Source organism: Rhineura floridana, chromosome 3 (genome assembly GCF_030035675.1).
Source record: "Rhineura floridana isolate rRhiFlo1 chromosome 3, rRhiFlo1.hap2, whole genome shotgun sequence".
Classification (NCBI taxonomy): domain Eukaryota; kingdom Metazoa; phylum Chordata; class Lepidosauria; order Squamata; family Rhineuridae; genus Rhineura; species Rhineura floridana.
In genome coordinates, this window is record NC_084482.1 from 26,879,928 (window position 1) to 26,897,669 (window position 17,742).

At 44.8% G+C, this 17,742-nt stretch overlaps 1 protein-coding gene across 2 annotated transcripts; it reads right to left on the reverse strand.

The window, feature by feature from the left end:
* Positions 1-425: 425 nt before the first annotated feature.
* On the reverse strand, positions 426-13,900 carry GPR84 (G protein-coupled receptor 84). 2 transcript variants are annotated; one of them, XM_061621736.1, is made up of 2 exons: positions 13,740-13,900; positions 426-2,833 (listed from the first exon to the last, which is right to left on the reverse strand). In XM_061621736.1, exon 2 carries the CDS (start codon positions 2,758-2,760, stop codon positions 1,612-1,614), a length of 1,149 nt encoding a protein of 382 aa, XP_061477720.1. In that variant the 5' UTR covers positions 2,761-2,833; positions 13,740-13,900; the 3' UTR covers positions 426-1,611. The 2 variants fall into 2 exon arrangements, with proteins under 2 accessions (XP_061477720.1, XP_061477721.1); XM_061621737.1 differs by lacking the exon at positions 13,740-13,900 and adding an exon at positions 6,984-7,036.
* Positions 13,901-17,742: the final 3,842 nt, after the last annotated feature.

Consider the following 17,742-nt stretch of genomic DNA (forward strand, 5'->3'; position numbering starts at 1 on the left):
GGCCTTTTCTGTAGTGGCCCCTGAAGTGTGGAACAGCCTCCCCAAAGAAGTACGCCTGGCGCCTACGCTTCTATCTTTTCGGCGCCAGGTTAAGACCTGGCTATGCTCCCAGGCATTTTAAGCGTTTATGTTATAATTTTATATTTTTCTTTTTTCTTTTGTTGCTGCTTGTGTTTATTGTTTGTTGTCTGATTTTATTGTTGATATTTTGTATTTTAACTTTTTTGTACACTGCCCAGAGAGCCACTCGCTATGGGCGGTCTATAAATGAAACAAATAAATAATAAATAAATAATATCTAATGCTTAGGTATGACCCAGTTGACTTGTAGTGAGCTGTACGTGACCCGCCTTGAGACTATGTGGTGAACGGTAGGCGATAAATGCCAAATAAATAAATAGTATTATTTTTTTTATTCAAGACTTACAATAACAACAGGAACCAACAAAACCACAAGTATGCAAAGAACATCATCCAATAGTGACATCTTTTCTAAATAGACTATCAATGACTATATTGTTTAATCAAAGAGATTGGGTTTCAAAATGGAGGACATCAGATTTAAATAATGATGTCCACTGTGCGGGCCACTTGAAAAGCACAAGAGGAAAATGAGGGGAAGTGAGCATTTCATAGTTTCAGAGAAGAAGGGATTCTAATAAGACCCTCCTCTTCACTCTTGATAGATACCATGTAAGGTTCTGGTTGTCACATCTTTTTTTAAAATAGAGAGTGCATGAGGTAGCCAAAGGGGACATGTGGTGCAGTGGACTATCAGCAGGATGAGGAAAGGTCCAGCACACCATTCTCCCTGTTAATTCTCTGCTGCAAATGCCCCCCATCATCTCCAAACTGGAGAAATGGGCACTACAATGGCAAATGAGGTTCAATGTAAGCAAGTGTAAAATGATGCAGATGGGGGCAAATTTCCCCCCCCTAATTTCACATATATGCTCATGGGATCTGAACTAGCAGTGTGACTGACCACTGGCCAGAAAAGAGACTTTGGAGGTCATGGTGGGACCTCATGTTGACCTAATGTGTGGCTGCTGTGAAAAAGGGGAATGGTCAGAACAGCAAGAGAGGTGAATGCTGGTCAACAGAGAAGTGATCAGTATAAATTATTTACAAAACCGTTCAGTTAAAAAAAAGCAGCAAAGTGCAGACCAGGTGCTGTAGCATCTTAGTGTCCACGCCTATTAAAAATGGATGACTGTCCACAAGAGGCTTTGTGGAAGTGCAACTTTTGCTCTCATATCTGGAGCTTGGCAAGGCCAAACAATTCTTCTGTGATTGGCTACAAATCCAAAAGGGAGATTTTCCCCCAGCGTCAGAAAAGTGCCAAAGGCAAGGCCCGGTCAATCAATTCAATCTGATTTCTGTATTACCCACACAAACCACAACAGAATATAGAATACAATTTACAGTAATATACAGTAGCAAAATAACTGAATTCCCATGTGAAGGCTTGAGTTAAATATAGTGAAACTAGTCCAGTGTGGAAACCTAGACAGCTTTGCTTTCTGGTGACATCCCAGCCCTGAAAGCAAGTCGGGGTCAGGGGGAAAAATGCATCCATTCACTGGGGACAGAGAGTGGCTAGGCTCCCAGTCAGCGGCACCAGTGGAATCTCTGTGCAAAGTTGTAGACCACACCTTTGTAGGCCTCACGGAACTGGCGGTTCATGGCAGCATAAAGCACTGGGTTGATGCAGCTGTTGAGCCAAGTGAGGTTGGCGGCGATCATGTGCAAGACGGTTGGAGCCCTGTTTTTGGCATCAAAGATGTTGACCAGCAGGAAAGGGATGTAGCAGAGGACAAAGAAAAGGAAGACCACAAAGCACATGCGGGTCACCCGACGGAAGTCTGAGTTGCTATCCTTGGGCTGACACAGGGCGGCTTTCTTAGGTGGGGCCACGGGCTGAGGCACAGGAGTTTCGCTGCTCTGAGAAGCTGATGGGAGATGGGTCTTGGAAGTGGGCTCAGAAGATAGAGCTTCACAGGAATTCTGGGAAGCACCTGGGCTGTCCACTCCACTGTCCAGCTCATGGTATTGTCCCGGTGTAGCTGAGCTGGTCCCAGCCACATGAACTCCCTTCAGGCTAGACTTCTTCAGTTTGTATTGATCCAGGGCATGGGCGGCGCTCTTGACTTTGCGATGGATGAGGAAGTAGAAGATCCCGACACAGCTGAGGCCAACCACAAAGTAGAACCCCATGAGGATGGTGGTATAGGGCCGTCCACGGATGCGATGGAAACTGCAAGTACAGACCTTGGGCACTAATACGTAAACGGGCCACAGGGGCGCGAAACTGGCAATGCCAACAACCCAGGAGGCCAGGACAATGATAATTACCCCAAGGCGGGAGAAGATGCGGTCAAAGAGTGCTGTGTTGGCAATGAGCAGGTAGCGACTTACGGCAATGAGGCAGAGCGTCAAGATGGAAACTGAGTTGGAGACAAAGAGCAGCATCCCAAAGACCCGGCAAAAGTCAGCCCCCGCCCGCCAGTAGAGATGAAGATAGGAGTCAACAGAGAAGGGCTGGAGGAAGGTGCAGTACAGAATGTCTGCCAAGGTCAGGTTGACGATGAGCACATTGAAGCGGGTCTGCAGCTTGGTGTCACCTGCATAAGCCAGCAGGGTCAGCACGTTTCCTATCGTTCCCACAATTGTCACCACAATGCCCCAACTCACTGACACATAACGGTAGGTGACAATGGATGGGTCGTAGCAGGAGAAGTTGTCGGTAAGATTCGCCATCTTGGGAGGAAGCAGTTCCAGGCTATGCCGCCCTCTAGTGGAAAGGTTGGGAGCTACTAGGCCAATATTGTACCTATATAAGACATGGGAGAGAGAAAGAATTCAGCAAAAACGTGGCTTCCCAGCACACTAATCTGCAGTGACGTCAATGTTGGCACAACAGAATATTTTATTTATTTATTTATTAGATTTATATCCCGCCCTTCCTCCCAGCAGGAGCCCAGGGTGGCAATATTTCATGCAACACAAAATTAACTTGTGGGATTCTTTGACACAGGATGTTGTCACAGCCACCATAATAAATAGTTTTTTAAAAAAGCATTAGATAAATTAAAGGAATCTAGAATTTTGATCAACTCTTAACCACAACAGCTACACAAAGAATTTGCACTCCCAAGCAGAATACCTCTGATCAGGGGTGTAGTTGTCTGGGGTCTCATTGGGTCTTAGACCCCTTACTTTTTGGGGAGCAGGGCCCCAGCAGGGTCCTTATATCTCCAGCATCCTACGACCCAATTGGCATGAAAGGGGAGTCTGTTAGCCACTTAGAAGAGTCTTCTAACATGCTTCCTTGTCTTTTCCTGCTGATTGGAGCCAATCAGAGTGAAAGGAGATGATTTAGCCGCTGAGAAGACTCTTCTCAGTAGCTAACACACTCCCCTTTCATGCTTATTGGCTCCTAGGGACGTCTGTTGAGGGAGAAGGCATTGACAAGGATCTCATTCTCAACCTGACAGCAAAAAAGGGGGTCAGGAGGAGAGGTTGCGACTATCATGATGGGACCCTGCACTTCTGAATTTGTCACTACACTACTGCCTCTGATGACCAGATACTGGGGAGCCAACAAGAAAAAGGTACCATCAATGCCTTTCTTCGTTTGCAAGATTCCTTGGCAGCCACCTTCAGCCAACTAGATATTCCAGGGAAGCTCTCAAGAAGATGGCTATAGTGCTATCTCTGTGATTTTTCCCTTAGCCTCTCGTAATTAGTCATCTTTGCAAGACTCTTGTTTCAATCATATTACAATGTCAGACTTGGGAGGAGTTTCTGATCCATTTCTGGTATCTGGCTGAAATAAATGGGCACCTGTAATAGTTCAAAGGTTCAAAAGGACCCAGGCCTTTCCAGAAGCCTCTAGGCCAGGAATGAGGAACCTGTGGCCCTCCAGGTATTATACTACAACTCCCGTCATCCCTAACTATTGGCCATGCTGGTTGGAGCTGATGAGAGATGGAGTCCAAGAACATCCAGAAGGCTCACAGGTTTCCCATACCTGCTGTAGGTTCTAGTGCGCACCCGGTAATGCAGCAGGCAAGGGTGGCCCCTAGAGCTCTAGTGATCACTCAATAAATGCACGAAGGCCCAGATGCCCCTTCTGGTCTGCCCCTCTGCATAACTGTATCCATACTAGGAGAGTCAACGCTGGTGCACAGACCTTGAGGCCTCCAGCACATGTAGCCAGTGGCATTGAGCATAAGCCAGGATCTTGATGCATCCAAGCTGGGGATTCCATCTGGAAATGTGGTACCTTAAAAGACTGTCCTCTCCTGAATGAACCTGCCTGCGTATTAAGATAGTCCTTCTGCATGTCCCCTCATCAAGTAACAAAAGGGGCAGGCCAGAAGGAGCATATTTACTCTTCAGACGTTAGGAGGATGGGGAGCAATGGTGTGACAGGACCTTTGCAGTCATGGCACCCCACTTTAGAACTTTGTCCCCAGGGGAGCCTCATCTACCATAGAGACTTCTCAATGCCCTGTGTGGAAGAACTCCTCCCCCTCCACACACATGCTTTGAAAATCTTTTAAATGTACTAATCTGTCCTTTTAAAAAACAAACAAACAGCAGTTTCTGTCCTGGTCTTATTACTGCTGAAATATTATTTGTATAATTGCCCATTCTGACAGCCCTTGGGCTGAAGAGTGGCTATAAAATTCTGACCACCAAACCAACCAACCTCCTGGCTTAATTCTGGTAGGGACCGGGGATCATTCGAATTAGAATATGGAAGTTCTGTTCCAAGCAGCTGCTCATGGCTTGCAGCCATTGACAGACATCTGCTATGACTTGTCTTTCTCATGCACTTCAGTGAGCCTCTCAATAGTCAGAGGATCAGACTAAGACCAGAGAGCCCTGGGTTCACATCCCCACTCAGCCATGAAGCCCACGGAGTGAACTTGGGCTAAGCGCTATCTCTCAGCCTAACCTACCTCATAGGGTTGTTGGGAGGATAAAATATGGGAGAGAGCACGGAGAACCATATGTTCCAGCTTGACCCCAAATAGCAACTCCTGATCAATCTGAGCCAGAGTTGGTTGAGATGGAGGCAATCGCCGCTACATTGTCAAACACTGAGGAGTGTGTGGCATACGGAACATAGGAAGCTGCCTTATACCGAGCCCGACCATTGGTCCATCTTGCTCAATATTGTCTACACTGACTGGCAGTGGCTCTCCAAGGTTTCAGGCAGGAGTCTCTCCCAGCCCTACCTGGAGATGCCATTGGGGACTGAACCTGCCACCTTCTACATGCAAAGCAGATGGTCTACCGCTGAGCGACGGCCCTTCCACATTTCTGCCTCTTCTCCTCCTTGACAGGCTTCTTGCCTTTGCACTACTGAGGCTGGGGCTTCTTTGGAGGCAGAGTCTGTCTAGTAAGCTGATGCCACTGTCTGGAGTGAAAGGGCTCCCGGCCCAATTAAGGGCTCCCGGCCATGATGTGTGGAAGAAACCTGGAAAGACACAGAGACTGGAGACTGGCATATCAAGAAGGAGAGGAGGCTTTGTTGCCTGTCAGCCTGAAGCCAGAGGCCTTTTGGTTTCGACACGCATAAGGGTCTCTCCGATTTGCATCCCAGCTTCCTCCAGGGAAGACAGAGATCTCAGAATAACCCCATTCCCTCCTTGCTAGGCCTAATTGGAACGTTGCCACGGAAACAGACGTCCCATCCTCTGCCTTTCAAGTTTGAGACAGAATGCCTGGGAGGGTAGAGACAGAAGGCATATGTCCCCCCCCAAACCTCTAGTTAAGCAGGCATCCTTAGCTATTGGGAAAGCCAAAACCGGCCGTCAGAACCCCTAGTGCAGCTAGCCCTGATGAGCCTATTATTGTGGCCCTTTAGACAGACAGATCAATCTATATGTACATACACCCCACCCTCCATGATGAAAAGGAGGCACATGTTGTGCTCCGCTTTTTCCGCTTCTTAGGGTTGCCAACTGACCAGGAAAAAAAACCCTCGCCAGAAATCTCAGCTAAATGCAGCCCTCCAGAACTCCCTTCCAAAGCCACACCCCTCACTGGCCCTGCTGCACACCTTGAATGGTTTTGCCTGGCTGGGATGTGCCCTTGAACTCCGATCATGCCTTTTGCTTGCCTGGATGGAGGATAGAGAGCAGAGCTTGGGAAAGTTACTTTTTTTGAACTACAACTCCCATCAGCCCAATCCAGTGGCCATGCTGGCTGGGGCTGATGGGAGTTGTAGTTCAAAAAAGTAACTTTTCCAAGCTCTGATAGAGAGGGGTGTGTGAGTGTGTGTAGAAACTACCCCACTGTACAAATGTAAGATTTATATGCACTGCTCTGCTCACTTTTGCCTCTGCCCTTTTTCCTTTTGTGTGTGTGAGATATTAAGTATTTTCACATGTTAAGGTCTGCAAATCAAGTCACTGTTAAAAGCATCTGCAAGTCAGCTGAGAAGCTGACAACCTTATCTCTAGTTCAACGTGGTGCTCTCTCTTTCTCTGTTGTGGACTGCAACCCCCATTGGTCCTAGCCAGCATGGTCAGTGGTCAGGGATGATGGGAATTGTAGTCCAACAATGTCTGGAGGGCATCACTTTGGGTGCCCTGGCTCTAGTTCAAGTGATGGTTAATGTTGCTCCAGTGTACAGTCTCTGCTGCCAAAAGCTTATGATCTCCAATAAACAGAGCGGTGGTGGGGACGGAGGGACTTAGTGGTCCTTCTGGTGATTTTTGAAAAGGAGACATGAGGGGGGAGATAGAGGGAAGTGAGTTGACAAAGAAGAAATTGTTCCTGTAACATTTCTCTGAAGAGACTTGACTTGCCCATATAAAAAAAACCTTTTGAGGTGAAAAAGAGAGAGTTCAGCAGGGCTGGCATTAGGTGTGACTGGGCCTGCCCTGGACCGGTGGGGCCATAGGCTAACACCCCCCCATACAGGCAGCACAGGGCTAATAAGCCCACCCATGCACCCCACCTACCTCTCATGTCGTGTGAATGACGTGGGCACATACTACGCATCCCTGCCTTCAACCAAGATTCCTCCTTACATCAATACAAATTAAGAAGCAGATGGAAAAGAAAGCACTTACTTTTGGTTCCTCTGCAAATGTATCGGTATTCTTTTTACCTATTATTTTCTGTTTTTATCAAATGTCATTGGTCTGTGACCATAATACAGGGAAGGGGAACCTCCTCCCAGATGTTGCTGGACTCCAACCCCCATCATTGGCCAGGCTGGCTAACAACATCCTGAGGGCCACCGGTTCCCCTTCCTGTCCTTGCTGTAATACATTTCTTCATTCAGAACTTCCCTGTTCCAACCCACTAGTTCCAGACTAGAGTGAAAAAGCCCTGGTTGGCGTCCAGTTTTCTAAGGTCACTCTGAGATGAGAGTGAGGGATAGCGTGAGCTTTCACATCTTAAACTGGCCTGCTGCCAGATTCTGTTCCCTTAGATCTTGTTTTGTTCCTCACTTTTTAATTTTATTTTTGCTTTTCAAGTTGGCAGCTGAGAGGTTCAGAAGCTGCTGCTCACTGGGTCGTGAGGCCTCTGTCTACTCACTCTTAGGGCACTTTCAAAGGATCTCTACTTTCAGGGGGGATTCAATCACATACCAGCAAATCCACATTGCACAGTTATAGTAGTAGATTGGGAGGTCTTGCGCAACCAACTTGCTTCCTCCCAAAAAATCAGACTTTTTTGCGATACAGAAATTGAGAGGCAAATGCACCAGAAAGCGTGGTATAACACTTTCCTGGACACAACATCATCTAGCGTCCCTCAGACACATCAAGAACATTCCTTAAATAGCTAGCATCATCTAGCACGCCCTCAATGCTCAATAAACAGGTCGTCTGGAAGCACCCCTAATCTTAGGAGAGTGCAAGCCCCTTACGTTGCTTGGGACTGAGGGCTTTTGCCCAAACCAGACTCCAGTGGGTGGGGTGGGATCTATTCATGCATGCATATTATCATGTGATATCCAGAGCTTGGAAAAGTTACTTTTTTGAACTACAACTCCCATCAGCCCCAGCCAGCATGGCCACTGGATTGGGCTGATGGGAGTTGTAGTTAAAAAAGTAACTTTTCCAAGCTCTGGATATTGCTATAGGTCTTGATGTCATCCATCTGCAAGATGGGAATAATAATATTGCCCTGATTTAGAGAGTTGTTGAAGGAATTATTGTAACTAAGTTCATATCCCTTGCTCCTCTGCTGCCTACCTTTGCTTCTGTTCTGTCAGCTGCATCTGGTGTTTGTGGCAAAACTTCACTGCTACAAATACAATGCAATACAAGGCGCTTCAAGATCCACACCATACATTTAAAGCACATTCATACCACTTATTTATAACAGTCATGGCTTCCCCCAAAGAATCCTGGGAACTGTAGTTTTCACCTGGTAGAACGATTTCCAGCACCCTTAGCAGACTACAGTCCCCGGGATTCTTTGGTAGAAGCCTTGTGCTTCAAATGTGTCTAAAATGTATGGTGTGGATGGGACCATCAACATGCTGCTTTTCCTCAGCTCTCACAGAGCTTCATATGCAATACCATTTATAAAAGTAAATACCATGTTGATGTTGAGAGTCTGACAGTATCCTGCATTGCACATGTGGTGGTGAAGCCTTGCCACAAGCACGACATGCAAAAGGCTGGTGGGTGGGACGGCAGCAGAGGTGGGCGGCTCATGAGCAAGAGTGCACCTCAGTTACAGCCTGATCATATGCAAATTTACCTGGAACTACATTCCATTAAGTTGAATGAGGCTCGCTCACTCACAAGTAATGAACATAAGAACATAAAACAAGCCCTGCTGGAGGAGGCCAAGGGCCCATCCAGTCCAGCATCCTGTTCTCACACAGTGCCTATAGGAAGTCTGCAAGCAGGACTTGAGTGCAAGAACACTCTCCCCTCCTGCGGTTTCCAGCAACTGGCATTCAGAAGCATGCTGCCTCACCATGGAGGCAGAGCACAGCCATCATGGGTAGCAGCCATTCATTGCTGCATCTTCTATGAATTTGTCCATTCTCCTTTTAAAGACGTTCAGGTCGGTGGCCATCACTACACCTTGTGGTGGCAAATTCCATAGTTTTAACTATGCACTGTGTGAAGAAGTATTTCCTGAGTCTTTTAACATTCTGCTTCATCGGAGGATCCTGGTTTCTAGTATTATGAGAGATGGAGAAAAACGTATTTCTTTTCATTTTCTCCAAACAATACATAATGTTATACATCTCGCTTACTTTCCCCCCTAAAAAGGCCCAAACGTCCTCATACAGGTGTTGGCCTATCCCCTTGATCATTTCGGTGGCCTTTTTTTGCACCTTCTCCAGCTCTATAATATCCTTTTTGAGGTGAAGCAACCCGAACTGTACGCAGTATCCGAGTGTAGTCACACCCTAGGTTTGTATAATGAATGGCATTGTGATGATATCGGCAGTTTTATTTCAAATCCCTTGCCAAATGATCCCAAACATGGAATTCCCCCCTTTTCACGGCTGGCACACATTGCGTGAGCATTTTCATTGAGCTACCCCGCCACAAACCCAGGACCTCTTTCCTAGTCGGTCAACTGCCTGTTCAGACCCCATGAGCATATATGTGAAATTTTGCCCATCGCTGTACAGTTGCTCACATTGCATGTCATCTGCCATTTTAATGCTCATTCCCCTAGTTTGGCAATGATGGGAGGCACTTGCAGTGGAGAAGCAACGGGGAGGATGGTGTGCTGGTTCCTTCCTCCACTAGCCGATGGTCTACTGTCTGCTCCGCATGCTTCCCCTTTGCCAGCCTCATGCTATCACTGGGAGGGGGAAAAAGGAGAACCCATGGCTGCTTCTTTCCCCATCAAACCAACTGCTCCCATGGCTATTGAAGGTCGTCCTTGCAAAGACACTGCTGTTCAGCAGCAGTCATCCCCGCTGCAGCAAAGAACAAATGGCCTATTTGGAAAGATAGTCACCACGGTTGAGGACGGGCACAGATAGATGGGGAGAGGAAGGTGGGGCACAGTCAATCCCTGGCATGGCCAGGTAGGGCTGGGAATGTCCCCTGCGGCCTACCAACCTGGAGCTGCTGCCCATTAGTGTAGACAATACAGACGTAGATGGACCAATAAGTCTGACTTGGTATAAGGCAGCTTCCTACGTTGACAGTGGTGGTTTCTCTTTCCTTTCCCTTCGGGTCAGGGCATTTGGTCTCAGTGAAAATAAGCAAGTAAGGTAAGATCCCAGTGATCTCGGTGGGACTTATTTCTGAGTTAACATCCCTTGCAATCCATATAAGGGAGAGGTGGGAGGCAAGGACAGAAGGAAGAAAGGGGGGAGAGAAAAGGACAGGTGACAGAAGGAGCATGCAACAGGGTGGGTGGGGAACAGGGAGAGAGAGAAGCACACAGAAGAGAGATTTTCCCACAGTCCACTGATTAGCTGGGACGCGTGCAAGCCTGTTTGCATCAGCCCAAAGTCTGGCAGCAAGCCTGTAGCAGTGATTTATTGCTTTGCCAGATGCATGGGCTGAGAATGTGGTAGATACAGGTCCGGATTTACAATGGCGACCGCTTAGGGTTGCCATCTCCCCTCGCACCAGATGCTCTGAGACTTTTAAACAGGTGCACAACAGGCACATTCAGCACAAGCCTATCCAGGCACATAGATGTTGATGTGTTTTGTTTAGTCCGTTGCTGTTTTAATTGCTTTAAAAATGTTTTTCATTACTTGTTTTTAACTGTTTTACCGAAAATGTTAATGTTTTTTGTAAACTGCCTAGAGGTTTTAATTATAATCAAGCGGCATATAAATTTTGTTAAATAAAACAAATATGATGTTTTCAATGTAAACTTGCAGCCTGATAAAGGGGAATGGACATCACCTGTTGAATTCCTACCTGTCACACAGCTGTTAAAGGCATAAAGACGTCAAGAAAAGAAAATGGCAATATTGGAGAGCCTGTGCAATGCAGCAGGTAGCGCATCAGACCAGGATAGGGGAGAAGCAGTTTCAAATCCCCAGTCAGCCTTTAGGATTATTAGGTAACCTTAGGCAAGTCTCTCTCTCTCTCTCTGCCTAATCTGCCTCACAAGGCTATTGTGAGAGAGATTAAAAGGGGGAATCATGCACCCTGTCTTGAGTGCCTTGGAGAAAAGATGGGATATAAATGTAATAATGTAATCATGAATAGAGAACTCTAATTCATACTTAGCTCATGCACATTATCCCTTTTTCAAAAACATCATGTAGCTGCATCTAAAATAAGCTCACTAAAGTACTACCTGAATTTACCACCCTTGCCCTTTTCTCCAAAACCAGGCTGAGCTCCCTAGACCATAAGGAAAAGTGATCTGGCTTGAGGGGAAAAAGAAACAAAGACACAAAACAATGTAACAAAAGACTTTTCCCAGATTGTCCCTTCACTAGCAAAAAAACAGCGGCAATCTTAATTGGCTTTCTCTAACACCAGAGGGCCTGTCTGAAGGCTGCAATACAAGAATAAATTAATGTAGATTAGATACACATCAACACCTTTTAAACTTCTTGCTGTATTCACAACCAAGGTGGTTAAAGGGCAGATGTTTTCAGCCTTTTCAAAGTGCTCTGATGGGTGGAGCAGTCATTCCAGTCTACTCTTGAGACTGTGAAGTTCTTCTGAATGAGCCAATGTTGAGTGTGAAGGCATAATCTTGCACAGATTAAGCCTGCAGTGGAACCCAGGTAAATCTACAGGTTGGTTTCACATAATCATTACAACTATTGCTGGGTTCCAAAGCCAAGTACAGATCTGAAAAAAAGTTTTTGCAAATTTGGCTTTTCCATCTGGATTTTCTCCAGAATCCACAATCCTCCAACTCTACTATGATTTACCTGATCCCAGGCGGGGGCGGGGGGAGAGAGATGAGTTAAAAGCTGACTTTTACATCACTTCAGCCTCTGACAATGCAATGCTATATATGCCTACTCAGAAGTCCATCCCAGTGGGTTCAATGTGGCTTACTTTCTCATCAGTGGGAATAGGGTTGCAGCCTGATCCACTCTTTGGACTTGTTAACAAATTGGTGGTTAGGAAGTTCCAGAGTTACTGCATGCTAAAGTGTTGTATAAACCAGCTTTGTTTCTCTATTCATCTAAAAAAAAAAAGATTCTCAGGAGAATCAATTCACACATTCACCTAGCAGCCATGGAGCACTGAGAAATCATTATTTGTAGGGGCAGGGGAAATAAAGCCAATTCTCCTAGTTGAATTTTACTCATGAAAATTCACATTTATATTATGACACCCTTTCCCAATATTCCTAGTTAAGGGTGCTTTGGGGTTTATAGAAATATAAGAGGGTGGGATCCAATAATACGTAAGCATTTAGTTCAGAGATGTGATTGTTAACATCATTGCCCAAAAAATTCATCAGCAAGAGGTTAGCTTTTGAAAAGGTTCCCTCAAACCCAGAGCACAAAAATTGAACAGAGGAAATGTTCAGAATTCAAAAATTCAGATTTTGAAATGCTGCCAAATTTCTAATTTATGTGAAATTTCATTTCATCAGTAGTGCCAGCATTGCTCCTCACCCTAGCTCTGGTCAGACCACTGCTCTTTTCCTCCTACTCCCACCCAAACCTTACCTTAATTTGATTCACAAAATAACATTTTCCTGCTACTTCCTACTTATCCTCTGAAAAAACCTATTGCAGAAGGAAAGTGACACAGCCATGTCAGTTTCCAGGGGCTCTTCTAGATTTTGTTTTGTGAAATATTTGGAGTAAGGAACATGAAGGGAAAATATACTAGAAAGTGTAGAATAATAATTTCTTGATGGAATGTCATATAACGTCCCCACAAACAAACCAGAATGAATGCTCATTAAACGCCAACATGTAATCACTTCCCTGCAAATTTTGTGCCAACAAATCAGGATGTATGCTCAGTAAATAAGTCATCTGGAGTCCTGGAGTCATGGCTTAAACAGAGCCAATGTTCAGCCTCGAAACAAACAATGTAATAAGGAAAAGATTTCATCTGGGCATGTTCAAACATTCTCTCATGGCTAAGAGATCATATACATTTGCCACCATTTCCCCTCCAGGCCCTGCTGCTATGGCTTTTAACATGGCCTCACACTCTTTTCTCTTGTTTTATCTCCATGCCAGGAATTTCTGCATGTTGGGCTACTGTTCAGGATAAAAGAGCAGAGTCCAAAAAACTGGTGGAGACCCTATTTGTTAGGTTTCCAACTGCTCTTGGAGAGGAGGGGATCCTAGCCTGCTCCTGTGCTCTTAACAATAGCTTGAGCAACAGCCCACAGAATACATGCATGTCAGCACATTAACATTTTCCCAGCAAGGAAATAAGCGCGATCAGTTGTTAATCTCTGTACATCAACAGATGCTATGTTAAAACCACAGGAGCAGGAACCGGCACAAGACCAGGTAACCCTCTAAGCCAGAGGGAGCCAACATGTGCCCTCCAGATGCTTTGAATTACAGTTTCCATCAGCCCCTGGCCATGATGGGTAATAATCAGGGATGATGGAAGTTATGGTCCAGAGCATCTGGAGGGCACCACATTGGCTACCCCTGCTCTATGCTGCCTTTGCAGTAAACCAGTCTTGAAAGATAGCATCAAATCTACCTCTGAGAGACCTACAAAAAAGAACAACAAAGCCACCCAAATATTTCAACGTATAAACTTTAGATTCTCTTAAATATAAACTTTAAGAATGTTAAAAGAGCAAAAGTAACTTACTTGGAAAAGGTGAGCTTGAGGAACAGATGATCCAGAGATGGTGCCCGATGTCCATAGAACTTGGTGTATTCACTTTTTTGATAGCTATTTATAAAGGTTCCTCATTGCTTATGCTGAGAGAAGGAAAAACTCCCAAATGTTCAAACTCCCTGAAGAACTTCCTCTTTCCCTGGAGGCTGGTTAACGTCTGCTCGTAAATGTCTGCCCAGACCTGCGCATACTCACAGTGCTTGAAATATATACCTGCATTCATGGATTTAAGCAGACTCGCGCAGAGAAGCTCAGAGCAGAGATTTAAACAAGTGTAAAAATAAATAAATTAATTAACGATTAACACTAACTGGGCTGGAGTAAAAAGGGTGTGGGGCAAGACCAAAGCAATTTGACACTTGGGGTGCCTCCAGACCCTCTGAGTTTTCCTGGAGGAAGTCAAGAGCATCCAAGAACTTTACATTTGTGCATTTAAAGTGGATTAAAAGGCTCTGTCACCCTAGTGCAATAAATTCACTTAAAAAAACCCACAACCTTGCTGACTTGTTGGAGGTTGGAAAGTGATGGAGACATGCATTGAAAAATGAATGATAAATGAATGACTAAGACATGTAAAATACCTCACAAGCAAATCAGGATGACTGCAGGAAGAATGCTCATTGTCAATATAAGCTTCCCGCAAACAAATCAGAACAAATGCTAAATAAAGCTGGCATAATCTAACCACCTTATAAGCTCTGTGCAAGCAAATCAGGATGAATGCTAAATAAACAAGTTATTTGGAGGAGCCCTTAGATTGGGACATTTGGGCACATGTCCATTTATGGAACTAACAATTCTGTGAGGAAAGTGTCTGAGCGGAAAGTAAACCACCCAGAGAGCTTCAGCTATGAGGCGGTATACAAATCATAGAATCATAGAGTTGGAAGGGGCCTTGTAGGCCATCGAGTCCAACCCCCTGCTCACAGCAGGAAATCCACAGCTAGAGCATCCCGCAGATAGCTGTCCAGCCTGTGCTTGAAGACAATCAATCAATCAATCAATGAGAAGCTGGTACTGGAGTAAGGTTAGTGGAGGCACCAGTGTATTAATAATGACTTGCTACCTTCCCTACACTCCTTTGCAGTACAGGACTCCTCCTCCATCCCATCTCCTCCAATGCTGCAATTTCTGTGTAGCAATGTTGAGGCAATTTGTAACAACCAGTTCCATTTCTTCCAGAACCATGAACAGCTCACACAATGACCATTTCCATGGCTTTGTTCAAGGAGATTTACAGTAAATTGAATTGCAACAAAGTGTGTTGAAATCATTGTATCATTATTTCTGTAATTACCAGCAGGTGGTGCTATTGCTTCACCTAACTGTGCTGTGTAAGCGATACCTCGGTTAAAGCGAGCACTAAAGAAGAGCAATATTTTTTATGCTGAAGTTTCTAGGGAGTGAGCATCATTGAACTTACTGCCTAGTAAATATTCTTTGAGACTCTACTGGAACTTTAGGCATTGTGCAACCCATGAGCCATGTGCAGCTCACCAAGGTTTCTCTCTACTGCCAAAAACAGCAGATTACCAAATAAATAAATCCTATGAAGCACATGATCTGAGCACATATAATTCAAGTTTCTCAGGCACAAAATGTTCTCAGATGGATTGATCAATTAATTCATTAAATTTGACTACAGGCATAGTGTCTTTGAAAGCATACACTTCAGCTAACTGATATTCTCAACCATGAAGTTGATCAAGGCTCAATTTGGGTCGACAGTGAAAGATGATCACTTGCATTATAAGGTTTATGAGAAATACCAGTAATATGAATACAGCAAGCAAGATGCAATCTTTTGCATCAAACAAAGGGAGGAGGGGTTACCCAAAATGTGGATGAATTCTTGAGTTCAGGTCTGATGCAGAAGTCTTTTTTAAAAAAAATCTCCAGTGATAAATTACTCAGATAAAGGCTTAGACCATGAGTGCAGCCTAGGAATCAAAATGGCAGCTTAAGAGCTCCCACTATGGTTACCTCCAGAGTGTCAGCATTTTGAGGTAAGGGTTCAAGTGAATACCAGAAATTTAGATTTGTGTAATTAAAATAGATTAAGGGCTTTGTTGCCCTGGCACAACAAATCCACTTTTTAAAAAGGACTTTTTACAGTTAACATGAACACATAAATACTGCACACACAAATCAGGAATAATGCTCATTGTTATAAAACCTCCCCACAAACAAATCAGGATAAATGCTCAATAAAGATCAGTCTTGTGCAAAAAACCCATTATGAGCTCCTCCACATGACCTGTCTATTGAGCATTCATCCTGATTTGTTTTCACAAAGTTTCCAAGAAGGTTGTACAATGCCCACTCTTAACTGAGCATTCATTCTAATTTGTTTGCATGGAGGTTATACAACATTGCACCCCATGCTTTGTTATCCCAGACTTGCCAGTACATTTCCCCATCATTCTCTTTACTTTAAAGAAAGTGGGTTTATTGCGCAAGAGTGACAAATCCATTCTAATTGTGCAATGTATATTTGCCAGTATATGATTGACTCCCCCTTGCAAAATTGCCACAGTCTGGAAGCGGCCTTTGCAGTAAGGAAAGTGATGAGAAAATGCCCTGGAAAATGTGAGCTAACCATTGTTTTTTGTGATATCATCTAATCTTCCTGCAAACAAATCTGAATCTATGCTCAATAAACAGGTATGAAATGAAATGGAAGTAACCATGGAAACTGAAGGGCTAGAGGCATCACACACTTGGTTGGGATCCTGGCATATTATCTTCCTCACCCATCATACCTCATTTTCAAACGCATAGTTTCTCCACAATAAGGGTTGTTGAACAAAAGTGGAGTTAGCAAATCAAGAGCTCCACAGGAACAGCACCTCTGAAGGTATAGAGGCAGGGGAAAGGAAGCCTCGAGGAGAGCAGTAGGGAAACTGGAAAATCTTTCTGCTTTCAGGTTTTACAGTGTGCAAAAGGTGCTTCCTTCTGTCTTTTTCAAAACATTGATTCAGGGCAGCCACTTTGCCGTGCTTCTTGTGAGAACTGAATACTTCAGTATTTGCCTTCATGTTTTTTAAGACAAGATTTTGTACCTCATGACTGCAACTACAAATAGGGCTCATTCACATGGGAGCCGAACTTCGTATTAAAGACGCAGCTTTTGCTATCACGATAGATTTGCAAGATTCACACTTCCTACCTTCAAATCTACTGTTTTCCATTCACACTAGTTGGCGTTCCTCTGGGAAGGATGTTTACTCCTTCTGGAGTATCACTATTACCAAGGAAGAAGGGGATGGGTTTTTTTGTCAGTTTCATTGTTTCTTATAAATTGCACACCTCTCAAGGCTGAAGGTGGGGGTGCAATTAACACAAAACTGATTAGAGGGGGGAGTGAGTGAAGTAGGCAAACAGAACTCCAATGCGGGAGGACAAAAGCGAGGCAGAAGTGGCTGGTTAAGTCACTTTTTGCATTATCAGCGAATTGGGTTGATATGGATTTAAAGGGGAAAACTTCGTTATAACTTCTCCTTGCCTGCAACGTCATGTGAACCACGTGAATTAAACAGGGATGCAAGTAGCACCAATCTCATGCCCCAGACTGAGGGCTCATCCAAACGGAGCAGGATAATCCATGTTTTTCATATCCACTTTGTCATCTGACAGTCCCCACTCACCTGTTTGTTTGCTCTTTCCCGATGTAAAAAACCCGCTTTTTTCACGCCTGTACACGCAGCGGCGGACCCCCACATTCTTTTCGCTTTTTCCCAGCTCCGCCTCCAACACAACCCACTACCAGCCAATTGGTGCGCAAAATTTGACTGTGCTCCTCCGCCCATTCACCCACAATCAGCAACACGCATGCGCTTGAACGTAAGAGCGCGAAAGTTTGAATTTCCTGTGTCAGTAATGGAGTTCCTTGCCGCTTGCCACGCTTGTATTTTCGATATTACGCAAAAACAAATCTATGTGTTTTTGCTGAGCTTTTCTACAGTGCAGCGCT

Bases quoted from the DNA above. Each gene is read 5' to 3' on its own strand.
- GPR84 (XM_061621736.1), bottom strand. From the start codon at position 2,760: ATGGCGAATCTTACCGACAACTTCTCCTGCTACGACCCATCCATTGTC.